General features: G+C 43.1%; 1 protein-coding gene across 1 annotated transcript in view; it reads left to right on the top strand.

The window, feature by feature from the left end:
* Positions 1-13,881, top strand: part of LOC135539610 (tensin-2-like) — an 80,540-nt gene that overhangs the window by 10,391 nt on the left and 56,268 nt on the right. Inside the window, exons 2-3 of the mRNA XM_064965590.1 lie at positions 6,352-6,460; positions 6,535-6,572. Coding sequence (XP_064821662.1) covers positions 6,352-6,460; positions 6,535-6,572 — 147 coding nt within the window. The remainder of the gene's footprint in view (positions 1-6,351; positions 6,461-6,534; positions 6,573-13,881) is intronic.

Here is a 13,881-nt window from a genome sequence, read left to right as displayed (position 1 = left end):
CAAACGTTGCTTTTCTCTTTTTTTTAATTAAAAAATTGAAATTTCGTGACCCCAAACCTTTGAACAGTAGTGTATGTTATGGTTCATTCTGAGTTTTCCTGATCTCCACTGTGGAATGTCCATGTTGATCCTCTTGTTTGTCTTGGTCCTCTTGATCCATCCACTTCTTTGTTAGTCAGGCCTGACCCCTTCATCCCGTAGTTTTTTCCTGTAATCTAATTTAATATGACTGACGATGCAGACTTTTATGCCAGGCCCCTTCTAATAGGGTTTAACAGACTCGTTAGAACTTTGACCACATGCCCTCTATCAAATCAAAACTGTAATTTTTCCTCAAAACAGAAGTTGTAAGAGTATGCTAGACATTTATATAAAAAATGATACCTAGTTTGAGGTTTCTGTGACACTGTGAATTACTTATTTATTTATACCGCTTTAAATGGTGTCTTATAGATTTGATGTGTTTATATCAAATCCAATCTGTAATGTTCACTCAAAACAAAAATGATGCTAGACATTTATAGAATAAATCCTAACCTAGCTTGATGATTCTGTCATAATCAGTGAAAACGTTAATGATATTTACAATTTTAAATGGCATTTGGCAAATGTCTGTTGAATGTCCAAATGTGTGAATATTAAACCAACTTTACCTCTGTATATTTGATGTCATTAATGATATATGAATAATTGCACAGGTTCTAAAAGGTGACCAAATTGCGAGATGATTAAGGTCAGGACTTGTTGTAATCACCATCAGCCAACTATTATTTATCTCGACAATTTAATTGAAAAACGTGTACTTGGGTGTGGATGTCTGCACAACACGTCACTAGTAAACACTTCTGTGTTAGATTATTATGGATTATTTATCTGGGTTTCAGTTTCTTATTACCTGCTTGCAAAAGCGAGTGAAGACAACATGACTCTAATTTCTACCGGTTTTCCTCATTATTGTACTCTTAACGGTTAACCTAATGCTCTTAAACAACCACGAACCTCGACTCCATTCAACATTTCTACTACACCATACTATACTCAACTAGACTATACTATAGGCTATCATACTTCAATATGAATTGTAGAATACTATACTACCAGTACAGTTGAAGTCGGAAGTTTACATATACTTAGGTTGGAATCATTAAAAATAGTTTTTCAACCAGTCCACAAATTTCTTGTTAACAAACTATAGATTTGGCAAGTCGGTTAGGACACCTACTTTGTGCATGACACAAGTAATTTTTCCAACAATTGTATACAGACAGATTATTTCACTAATAGCTCACTGTGTCACAATTCCAGTGGGTCAGTAGCGTATATACGCTAAGTTGACTGTGCCTTGGAAAATTCCAGAAAATGATGTCATGGCTTTAGAAGCTTCTGATTGGGCTTATTGACATCCATTTGAGTCAATTGGTGGTGTACCTGTGGAGATATTTCAAGGCCTACTTTCAAACTCAGTGCCTCTTTGCTTGACAACATGGGAAAATCAAAATAAATCAGCCAAGACCTCAGGGAAGAAGTGTACACCTCCAAGTCTTGTTCATCTTTGGGAGCAATTTCCAAACGTCTGAAGGTACCACATTCATCTGTACAAACAATAGTACTCAAGTATAAACACCATGGGACCAGACCGGCGTCATACCGCTCAGCAAGGAGACACGTTCTGTCTCCTTCTATATCGACATACCCTGAAAGGCCGCTCAGCAAGGAAGAAGCCTCTGTTCCAAAACCGCCATTAAAGCCAGACTACGGCTTGCAACTGCACATGGGGACAAAGATCGTTCTTTCTGGTCTGATGAAACAAAAATAGAACTGTTTGGCCATAATAACCATCGTTATGTTTGGAGGAAAAAGGGGGATGCTTGCAAGCCGAAGAACACCATCCCAACCGTGAAGCATGGGGGTGGCAGCATCATGTTGTGAGGGTGCTTTGTTGCAGGAGGGACTGGTGCACTTCACAAAATAGATGGCATCATGAGGCAAGAAAATTTAAGCAACATCTCAAGACATCAGTCAGGAAGTTAAAGCTTGGTCGCAAATGGTTCTTCCAAATGGACAATGACCCCAAGCATACTTCCAAAGTTGTGGCAAAATGGCTTAAGGACAACAACGTCAAGGTATTGGAGTGGCCATCACAAAGCCCTGACCTCAATCCTATAGAAAATGTGTGTGCAGAACTGAAGAAGTGTGTGTGAGCAAGGAGGCTCAGTTACACCAGCTCTGTCAGGAGGAATGGGCCAAAATTCACCCAACTTATTGTGGGAAGCATGTGGAAGGCTACCCGAAACGTTTGACCCAAGGTGAACAATTTAAAGGCAATGCTGCCAAATACTAATTGAGTGTATGTAAACTTCTGACCCACTGGGAATGTGATTAAAGAAATAAAAGCTGAAATCAATCATTCTCTCTACTATTATTCTGACATTTCACATTCTTAAAATAAATTGATGAGCCTAACTGACCTGAAACAGGGAATTTTTACTAGGATTAAATATCAGGAATTGTGAAAAACTGAGTTTTTAAATGTATTTGGCTAAGGTGTATGTAAACGTCTGACTTCAACTGTATATGCTATGCTTGTGAAATATAATGTATATCATCCCACTTAACTTTGTCCAGTTTCACCCAACAGTTGATTTCATTTGAGTTTGTGTCACTTGAGCTTCCTGGATGGCTTCCTAGATGTCTTATGTAATAGTCAAATGTTCCTTGGATGGAAAGTATTAGTTACAAAAGAAACAAGTTAAGTCACTGGTCTTTGCCAAGGGTGTAGGCGAGTTCACATTGTGTGTACGCCACTCAAATTGTTTCTTCAGTGTTTCTTTTTCCAGATTCATCAGATCATTTCCCTTGCCACTGACCATTCTTTTTCAAAGGATGGACACTGAATTGCTAAACTCAAATTGATTCTAGGAAGCAGCCCTAATCATGAGTTATATAACAGTATACCAGCCGATGGATCTAATAAAAGATGTATGCCTAGTATCTAATGAGAGACAGGGATGGGTGCGGAGCGAGGGAGTGAAAGACAGAGAGTGAGAAAAAGAGTGAAACTTACAGATTAGTCATCTCTCCCGGTAACAAACACAGTCATAATGGCAGATCCATCCATTCTGATGAGTCCAGTGGCAGTTTAGTAAACATGCAAAGTTACCCCAAATATAACAGTCTGGACACACATATATATATATATATATATATATATATATATATATATATATTGTATGTGTTTTCACACTGTGCTCTGGCCATCGGGATGTCTGTAGGATTACCACTATGCTGTTGAACATGCTATTTTAACATCATTGCGTGTTAAAAACAAGCCAGGGGCAACTTCAGTGATCTCCATGAACTCTATTGATCTTGATAATACACACACACACATACTTTAAAGCAACCTTTTAAATCACAGCAAAGCTACATTTGCTTCCTCTTAGGAATGGATGGTGAGAGGGAGGGAGGGGCGGCCAACGGAGAGGTGTGCCGTGGGATGGATAGAGGGAGAGGGAGAGAGGGGCGGCCAACGGAAGAGGTGGGATGGATGGAGGGAGAGGGAGGGAGGGGCGGCCAACAGAGGTGTGCCGTGGGATGGATGGATGGATGGATGGATGGAGGGAGAGGGAGAGAGGGGCGGCCAACGGAGAGGTGTGCCGATGGATGGAGGGAGAGGGAGGGAGGGGCGGCCAACGGAAGAGGTGTGCCGTGTGATGGAGTGAGTGAATAAGTAAAGGTGATGGAGTGAGTGAATAAGTAAAGGTGATGGAGTGAGTGAATAAATAAAGGTGATGGAGTGAGTAAATAAATAAAGGTGATAGAGTGAGTGAATAAATAAAGGTGTTTGTTACTGGAGTTGGTGGTAGTTGTTGACCCAGACCACACTCTCCCCCCCTCCCTTCTGGGGAGGATAGATTAATGACTCAATGAGGTTCACGTGCAATCAGGTGACACCGCTTTCGGATGTTCTCAGACTTTTGCCATGCCTTTGTCCTCTGAGAGTGCATAAAAAGCATGGATTTTGAGTCAGTAGAGGATGTAGACTTTATAGTTACACTGTCACAGGGACTGTGTGCACACATTTGTGTATGAATGTAGGTTTTGGTTTCTGTTGAATTATGTGTATACGTGTAACTGTGTTGCTTAAAATAAGTGTTGTATCTTGTTGGCAGGTGAGTCTGAATCCCGTGCTTGCATGTATGCATGCGTAAGCAGCTGTTTTTATGTAGTCCATTCAATGTTCCTGGAGGTTTTGACCTTGCTTATTGGACTAGCCATCAATCTTGCAATGCCAAGGCTGTTTGTGCAAATGTCCACTTGTAAAATGAGCAGCAGCAATGGAATGAAACCCGACATCCATTCCCATTTTAGTTTTCTGACAAATGATGATCTCTCAATGAACCAAGCCATTCTTGTCTCTACTTCTCTTCTCTCTGCCTCTCCTCTCGGCTTTGCTCGGTGGCTCCCAAACTTCTTTGCGACGTCACTCACAAAGCTTTTCAAGTTATTGCGACCCACAAATGAACAAAGCCATATTTCTAACCAGTAACTGCTAAACTTTAGCCACAAATGTGGGTTTTGATCTGCCATTTAACAGATTAGATTATCATCTGAGCAACATTTTTGGGGTGTTCTAGTTTCTCTGGTGCCTGTGTAACGGAAAGGAAATAGCTAGCTTAGTTAGCGGTGGTGCGCGCTAAATAGCGTTTCAATCGGTGACGTCACTTGCTCTGAGACCTTGAAGTAGTAGTTCCCCTTGCTCTGCAAGAGCCGCGGCTTTTGTGGAGCGATGGGTAACGGCGCAGAGGTTCCCTGGTTCGCGCCCGGGTATGGGCGGGGGTACGGTCTAAAGTTATTCTGTTACACCTGTTGACAGTGCCAACTGTCTAGCATAGGTTTCCACTGAAAGGGTGCCTGTACTGCACTGTGCCAGTCTAGGCAGCTGTGCAAACATCCACCTCTCTCCCTGTATTAACGAAAATGGTAGTGGTGTCTCTCTCTCTAGTCTGAATCCCTCCATCCCTTCAACCTGTAATACAAAGAGTGAAGACAGACGTATAGACACACACACATATATTCACCTCAAGAACGGGTGAGTACAGCAGGACACACCACCCTCACACTATCTATCAAACTATATGTCATCAACGGGGCTGCCATGGAGACAATAACTTCAAATTCCTCAGCGTACACAAGCCAACCACACGGACACCGTAGTGAAGACCTCAGGATGCCGAAGAAATTTGGCCTGTCCCCGATGGCCCTCAATGTTCTACAGGAGCACCATTGAGAGCATACTGTCGGGCTGCATCACAGCCTGGTACGGCAACTCTGCCGAGGACCTCAAGGCTCTTCAGAGGGTGATATGTGCAGCCGAACGCACCATTGGGTGCACACTGCCTGCCCTACAGGACACCTACAAGGCCATGTATCGCAGGAAGGCCAAGAAGATCATCAGGGACACCAGCCACCCGAGCCAAGACCTGTCCTCCCGGCTTCAATCACTCAGATGTGGGCAGTGCAGGAGCATCATGGCAAAAAAATTGAGACTGGCCAATAGTTTCTACCCTCAGACCATCGGGCTGCTGAATAACCACCACTAGTCAGCTACCTGCTCCCCCTCCCCCAATGAACCCCCCACCTTGCAATGGACGTTCTTTCTCCTGCTGCTCCCACTATGGACATCCCCCCCCCAACAACAGACTTTTACTCTGCCCCATCCCAGCACTTTTTGATGTTTTATTTTTTTTATTGAAATGTTTGTTTTTGCCGCTCAATGGTCATGGTGCTGCTCCCCCTATGGTCACCCCCCCAACCCCCTCACCAGTCTTTACTCTGCCTCCACACCAATGGACATGTATTTATTAATCTCTCCCATCGTTGTTGTTATGAAAATGGTGCTATTTCTATTTCACTTTGTCCTGCTTGTTGGAGCTCGAAGCCTTAGATTTTCACTGTACTTCACCTACAACCCTGTATATGTGACTTAGAGACTGTGATTCAAGGTGCTTATCTGTCACATTGTCCGTGACCGGACAGACTCTTCTGGATGTCAGTTTTGAGCACAAATATTCCCAGATGTTCTCAGTATACCAATGACCTTTTGTACTATTACATTTGACACAGTTGGTGGCTCAGTCGGTAGAGCATGGCGCTTGCAACGCCAAGCGTCGTGGGTTCGATTCCCGCTGGGACCACCCATATGTAAAAGTAGTGGCCCCAGCCGACTTGTAAGTCGCTTTGGACAAAAGCGTCTGCTAAATGGGATATATTATTATATTTGGGTGCAGAAATGCCAGCAGTCCATCTCATTGTGTGTGTCATGCTATGCTACTCTGTGTTCTGTTACAGCTTGGTAAAGGAGCCGTGTCCCATGCGTTCACAGAGAAGAGCTGTAGGAAGAAACGACCATGCGAAGTGTGTAGACAGACCATCAACATCCCTGGGGCTTTCTGTAAGGGTGAGTACCGAGTGTAACACAATTCGTACACACACACAACCAACTCTTACACGGTCTCTTTTGTCTCATTGCAGAGTGCAAGACAGCCGTTCATAAAAAATGTGACGCCAAGGTAGGTCTTGATCCATCTTTAAAATAAAAATAGCTTGTCTAGAGTAAATATTTTTTGTGTGGTCTACAAGGTTCACCATAGAAACCTCTAAAATGTTAACATTTTGAAGGGATTCTAGCCTGGTCCTAGATCTGTTTGCGCTGTCTCGCCATCTACTATGGTTATTATCACCACAGATATTGGCAAGGACTAGACAAACCTAGGACAAGGCTAGCATGGTCTAGATGTATCTATACGATGGAAGCTGTTCAAAACTACTGGCTATGTTTTTGAAGGATGCCAAGAAATGTTATTACCTCTTGGCATGCTTCGTGAGCAAAGGGCATGTTGTGATACAGTACTGACTATTACATGCCAAGTGGCCCAAAATGACATTGGATTATGGGCTGAGGTTGCCAAAAGTTCCTTCCGATTTACAGACTTCGTACACACACACACACACACACACACACACACACACACACACACACACACACACACACACACACACACACACACACACACACAGCAGTTAGAACTAAAATATCAGAGTGGGGCAGTTGTTGTGGTGAGTTGTTGACTGACTGGGTGGTCAGACAGTCAACACAAGCGTTCAGGTTCACTTGCAGCAGTCGGGTTAGATAGGACAAGAAAACATAGGAAGGACAAGTTACTGCTGGCTTCCGCTCTTTAATGAGACAACTTTATTGCCTGTCTCTCTTTGGCTTAGTAGTAGCTCACTAGGGGGGCTGGTTGGGATTACCAGGTAGTCCAATGCCAGAAAGGACGGTAAGATTTCTGACCACATGGGATTTGAAAGTTACACTCCGCATGATGACATTATCACACATACCTGGGCGACTTCCTGTTTACAGAAATCATCAACAGGATTGTATTAATTTGGCAAACGGGAGACAATGGACTTAAACAGGGAGTACTACAGGAACTTGTCCAGTAAGAAATTTAGTTTTCCGCCCTGAATAAAATTGGGAATTCAGATCGGCCAAGACTGCCACTATTGGCTTTTTCACAGTGTGGGCAAGCCTCAAGCTGCGAGGAGGAGCACAAAGTGGGATGAGCATTAGTGTACGCAGGAAGTTGCCCTGCTTTGTATGATGTACTATTGTGGACTCTACCTTTTAACCACTTACTCTAACCATAACACTACCCTGAAATTGCCACCTAGCAACACCACCATGGCTTGGTATGACATTGAGGGACAAGAAGCACACTAAGCAGCAAGGTGACCATGCTAGAGAGAACAGGTGTGTGTCCGTCCCTCATCGTCTTGTCCCGGGTCCCCAGCTTATGCCACATTGTTTTGAAAATGCCCCTCTTCTCTAATTAGTTAAGACAGCCAGCACTCCTGCACAGGAACTAGTACAGCATCAAATCCCATTTTGTTGGCTTGCAACCTTGTATTTGACATGCTACCACATACCACCACATTTCACTCTCTCTCTGTCACACGCGCACAGACCGACACGCACACGCACTCAAACATAATGGTGTGCCGCTCCCCGCACACAATTGTGTGCTTCTTCAAGCACGCACACACACACACTCAAAATATAATGGCGTGTGACTCCACACCAGCTGTTGTGTCTAACTCACCATGCATTAAAAGAGGATTATATATTTTGGTACTCCTCCTCTGTGGTATTATAGTAATGGTAGCATGACCAAAAACAACAGCGGCTTGTGACACGGAGAGGAGTGGAGCGCGCATCACGGTGAGCACTGATCAATATGAAAAGGACACTAAGTAGGTAAATATAGAAATAACGGGCGTTCTCGGGATGCCGGTGAGGGAGTGATTGAAGGCCAGCGCAAATAAGTGTGTGGCAGCTGGAGACAGAGGGTGTGAGAGAGAGAGAATGATTTGACAGCTCCAATCTGGGAGTATACATAAATACATGAGGGACACGAGACAAGGCTACAAATGTTGTTTAAAAGCTTCACAGCATGCTGTCTCTCTGCTCCTCTCTCTTTCACTCTCCTCTCTCGCCATTGCTCTCTGTACCTGTCAATAAAATTAAAAAAATTATAGGCATGACTGAATGTAGTGGTACCCTACCTATGGGGGAGACAGTTATTATGATCATGCTAGTTAAATGATTATTTATTTGCATTTGTACTTCCACTGGTCCTGGGGCCATTGGTAAGGTAAATGGCATCATGAATGTTACCAAGTACCAGGGGATTTTAGCCAAAAACCTGGTTGCCTCTGTCAGGAGGCTGAGGGAATCTTCCAGCAAGACAGTAACCCCATAATCCACAAAGAAATGTCTCCGCACATGAACCCCATTGAAAACCTGTGGTTTGAATTGAAGAGGCACAGATGATGGATATCAAGGATCTGGAAAGGAAATGGTGTAAGGTCCATCCTAATTTGTTGTCCAATCTCATAAAACCTTTTAGGAGTGGCCAATGGTGTGGTTTTAGAGGCCCTCCTCTTGGCCTCGGGGATGACATTTTGCTGTTTTAAAGTTAATTTCCCCAAATTCTACACATTTTGCCATTGGGCTGAGAGAAAAATTGCAGTTTTAAAGCTAATTTCCTTCAATTATTTTTATGCTATCTGACTGACTCAAACATAAAATCATTGGGGGTGATTATTCTCAAGGATGATCTTATTTCAAAATATTTTGCCCCACTATCTTTTATACATACTTTATATCTGGTTTAAGTTTGCACCAAGAATGTTTTACCATCCAGAAGATTATTAATGTTGTGGTGGCCACGATTTAGCAGCTAAATGCATAACAGCAAAAAAAGACTCATCTTTATCAAGGGATCCAATAATTCCAGACCCCACTGTAGATATTAAACAGTGTTGGGCTCAGATTGCTGCCCTGAGTGACCCCCTCGCCACTGTGTGAAAAGAAAAAATCATTTGAACACAACATTTATTTTCAGTTTTGTGTTATGTTTTAATAACTTCACAGGGTCTTCCTCCAATTCCACTTTGGGTGAGTTTGAGGAAGAGTCCTTTATGCTGGATGGAATTGAATGCCTTTTTGAAGTCAATAAAGCAGGCAAATATTTTACCCTTTGTGGACTGATAAACATATTTTTTAATAAGGGTGTAGATGTTGTCAGGTGTTTGTTTTGGTAAGAAGCCAATTTGACATGCACTTAAAACACTTTTTTTGTGAGGAAGGTCTGTATTCTCATATTTATTATGCTCCAGAAAACTTTCCCTAAATTACTGGTCTTGCAGATACTTTATAATTATTAGGGTAGAATTGGTCTACTTTTCAATGTGTGTGTTATGCCTTTATTCTATATTTCTGGAAAGTACCCTACATTCAACACAGCTTTTCTTCATCTTATTGCAGATGGTGTCTGGCCCACAGGCTTTACCACACTTTGGTTTTCTCTTTCAGCTTTGTTATTGTGATGGGTATGTCTAATGGGTTTTGTTGGTCTTTTAATTGTTTCATTTTTTAAAAATTTATCAACTAATTTGATCTGAGTCTCGTTACATTTCGGCCAATCTGGATTTTCATATCGGTTTCAAAGTAGTTTATCCAGATGTTGCCATTTCGAATGGGGATGTTTTTCTGATGTGAGGCATTAAGCTCTCCCCTAAGTTCTCTCTCTCTCTCTCTCTCTCGGGCTCTCTCTCATCAACTCTGCCTCTTCGTCTCTCCCTCCCTCTATCAGTGTCTCGTCCCAGGGCAGTGAAGAGAGTGTCAGAAACCAAAGCCCTTTGACTCTGGACTGGTGCCCAGGGTGTGTCTGTGTGTGTGGGTGTACTGTCACAGCTGGACTGTGTGTGTGTGTGTGAAAGAGGGAGGTTGAAAAATACTGTATCGCGTGTGTTGCAGTCAGAGAGAGAGGGATAGAGAGAAAGCGGGACTGTATCACCATCTCTCTACAGAGAGGCTTGTCGGTGACAGAGGTTGAAGAGAAAGAGCGAGGGGGAACTGAAGCGCCTTGCTGAAAGGTAAAACTATTTCAGTGGTTCATTCATGCTATAGAGTAGTCTGGAGTTTATAGTGGGCACTGAAGGGAAAGATTATACTCTGAGTCTTCCCCTCTCTGTGTTTGTTGTTGATAGAGCAATAGATTGATATTGAACCCTTAGCTATTCAATATGAAGGCTGGCAGACATGACTAGACAAGAGTATGGACTATTGAGTATATAGATTGAGCATTGCTGTACATCACACAGCAAAACTGGGAATGGGAGAAAGCGCAAGGGAAGCGCACCTCAGATGTGTGTGTGGAAGGTTCTGTTTGAGAGGACACAGAAGAACAGAATGGCTGGGAAACAGTCAGCTGCCCTAACATCTGTGAACCAACTGCTTCTGGTCATGCGAGCTACAGATTATCATGATGCACACACTTTGTCAGCTGTTCAAATAATGCCCTGCTCTGTTGACAAATGAATTGAGGTAGAGATTACAGTGATATGTTTCTCTATTATGTGATAATGGATGGATGGATTTTTTTAGGGGGAGGGGGGTATAGAAGAGTCAAAAACATCACCTAGTTTTGGAGTTGGTTCCATTTTTCATACTTAAGTACTTTGCACTATGAATGTGGATTTCACCGTGCAATGACCTGCTTTCTACATGTATTATACAATATATTTTGATGTATTATTTAAGAAAAATACCAGGGCAACATATAAGTAGTAGCAGAGTGTCTTGGTTGGGGTGAAATTCACTCATGTGGAATACTGTACCTTGGGCAGCATGTCAAAGACACGGACATGAGTGGATGTTATCGCGACCACCAGAAGCGACACATCCTGTCCCTTGATTGCAAGCTCGAAGTGTATTTAAGGTCATATCGATTACGAGACAGAAATAGTTCTGTCAATACAGATACAGCTCTCTAGTGCTCGAGCTCAATAGCAGAGGAAGTGAAGTGGATTGGTTTCATTTGAAAGGACAAATGTCACGGTGTTGAGCTTATTTGTAACAGTGCGGAGTCGTCACCGTCACAGAATTGTCACTGTTGTCTCTGCCACCGTTCCAGCTGCAGCCGCTGCGACTACACGCCTTGGGGTGTACACTGTGGTGGATGCTGCATGCACCATAGTGGGTTAATGGCTTAAGCTCTCTACCCGCTGAGTATGGAAGCAATAAAGGCAGAATGCGTGCATGCGCCGCGCGCGCACACAAGTATGTGTGTTATATATTTACCTAGTGTGTTTTTTTAATTTCCTGTGTCGCTGAGCTGGAAGATACATACAACAATAGCTATCTAATGTTACAGGGATGGTAGGGTTTTTATTTTCTGTGCTGGGGCCATGTCAGTGCCTCTGGTAGCACTGAGGCTTATGGGGTTTTGTAGGGTTTCATTCATTTCCATGAATCCTGCATAGTAGCTTTTTTTGTCTGTGAAGTTGACTACGCGAGTTATGGGAATATCCAGAAGCATAAAAAGGTTAAAGAGCGACAGGTTTGTGCGCAACGGACATGACATAGCATGGTCTGCACACTTTGTCATAGCCATTACGAGAAAGGCAAGTGGAGATCGGAGTTGCCGGATGAACAAACAAACAAATGACCCGATGAGCGCTCGGAGCGGGGATCTAAAATGAGGAGGTCTATCAAAATAGCTTGCGAAATCTGTCTGCTCTCGATGGTTGGACGGACATTATCAGCTGTTGATCCCCCCCCCAGTGCTCACTCACTAGCTCACTCCCTGTCTCGCTCTTTCTCTCTCCCCCTCTCATTTTCTCTCTCATTATTTCTCTCTGGCTAGACCCCGAGGTCTCCCCTCTACTTTTACCCAATCTTGCTCTCTTGCCTTCTCCCCCAAGCTTTCTCTCCCTCCCAGCTCTGTGTGCCCAGTTCCCTCTCCAATCTCTCTCCTCCCCCATGCCTCTTAATACCCCCCCGACCTCTTGTGCATTATCTTAATCTCTGTCTTTTGTCATCTCATTATAGTAGTGTTTTTTTGGGGCAAGGGTTGTGGGGGTAGGGGTACATGCCGGGCAAGACTGTGGTTAGTCTAAATTTTACTGTAGCCCCTGTACATAAGATCCTACGGGACAGGCGGACAGACAGGCGGAGATTAATACTTACTTAGCCACAGCAACACAGCTCCTAAATCTAGCCTGTGTTCTTGATGAAATGTTGGCGTTGTCTGAAACCAAAGTCTCTTTAATAACTCGTTAAGACATTGGTTAGAAAGTGAAGATGCTTGAGAGGGTTACCGAGTGTCATTTTTCTGAACTGCTGCCATAAAGAATATTCTCAGCTCAATATTCTCAGGGTTTTGGCTGGTTACTCACTTCTTCCTCCTCTCTCTTCCCTCTCTCTTTTTACCTTGTCAACTGGAAGTTGTGTCAGTTCTGTCTTGGATGACAGTCAGAGTGTAACCTCTGACTCAAACAGTCAGAATTAGTTTTCTCCCACTGAATTCCCAGCCACTTTCTTGATTTTGCCCTTCGCCCTCCTGCTACTGAGAAACCTGATCCAAAAAAAGCACCACATAAAGTCACAGCCAATGACCATTATGAAAAACCCAATAGTCCATTTACCAAAAAAAAGGGTCACTCAAATGTGACAGTGGAAATTCCTACCTGACAGCCAAGGCATCTGGATCTGGGGGTAACAGTTCCTCTAGAGCTCAGGAAGGCAGTAGCAATTAGCCATCCCCTACATCTAGTTAGTTTGAAGCTTGGTGTCAATTCGAGCAACATGGCATTATCCTGAAAATGTCAGCGGTCTTACAGTGCATTCGGAAAGTATTCAGACCCCTTCACTTTTTCACGTTACAGCCTTACATACGGATCACACTGCTCGTGTTGCAAAATAAATGTACACATACATGTTATTCAATCATTGCACTCACACTGCTCGTGCGCATCAACGAGCGTCTACGTAGCCAGGCACTAAAATAGAAATTGGTTCTATTTGTGATGCTCGTCACGCTGTAAGTCCTGCCTCTCCCATCTCCTCATTGGTTTTTAGGAGCATATACCCACGTGGGTGATTGAAATGATGACACCTCAACTGTGGGGCTCTATAGGCTAGGATATTGAGATGAGTGAGCAGCACTTTGCTCTCATACAATCACACACACGTGCACGGGTTTGCTTAACGCTGTTCACAGCGTGGTAGCCAGTGCACCAGGGCATAAACTCAAAATACCAACGTGAAAAATACCTTACTTTATTAATGTATAAATGGAAACCAACAAAATAATTTATTGATTTAATTAAAAATCAATGTCCTCATATCAAGGTTTCACAATTAATGGCATCCTTAAATATTATTGTAAATAACATCTACCAAAATTGAACCAGGAATTAACACGAATGCAATATCCCTTTGTCATCCAACACCATGAACAAAAGAAAAGA

The sequence above is a fragment of the Oncorhynchus masou genome, chromosome 5 (genome assembly GCF_036934945.1).
Source record: "Oncorhynchus masou masou isolate Uvic2021 chromosome 5, UVic_Omas_1.1, whole genome shotgun sequence".
Lineage (NCBI taxonomy): Eukaryota > Metazoa > Chordata > Actinopteri > Salmoniformes > Salmonidae > Oncorhynchus > Oncorhynchus masou.
Note: the sequence above shows the minus strand (reverse complement) of the source record. Positions and strands in the feature narration are given on the sequence as shown.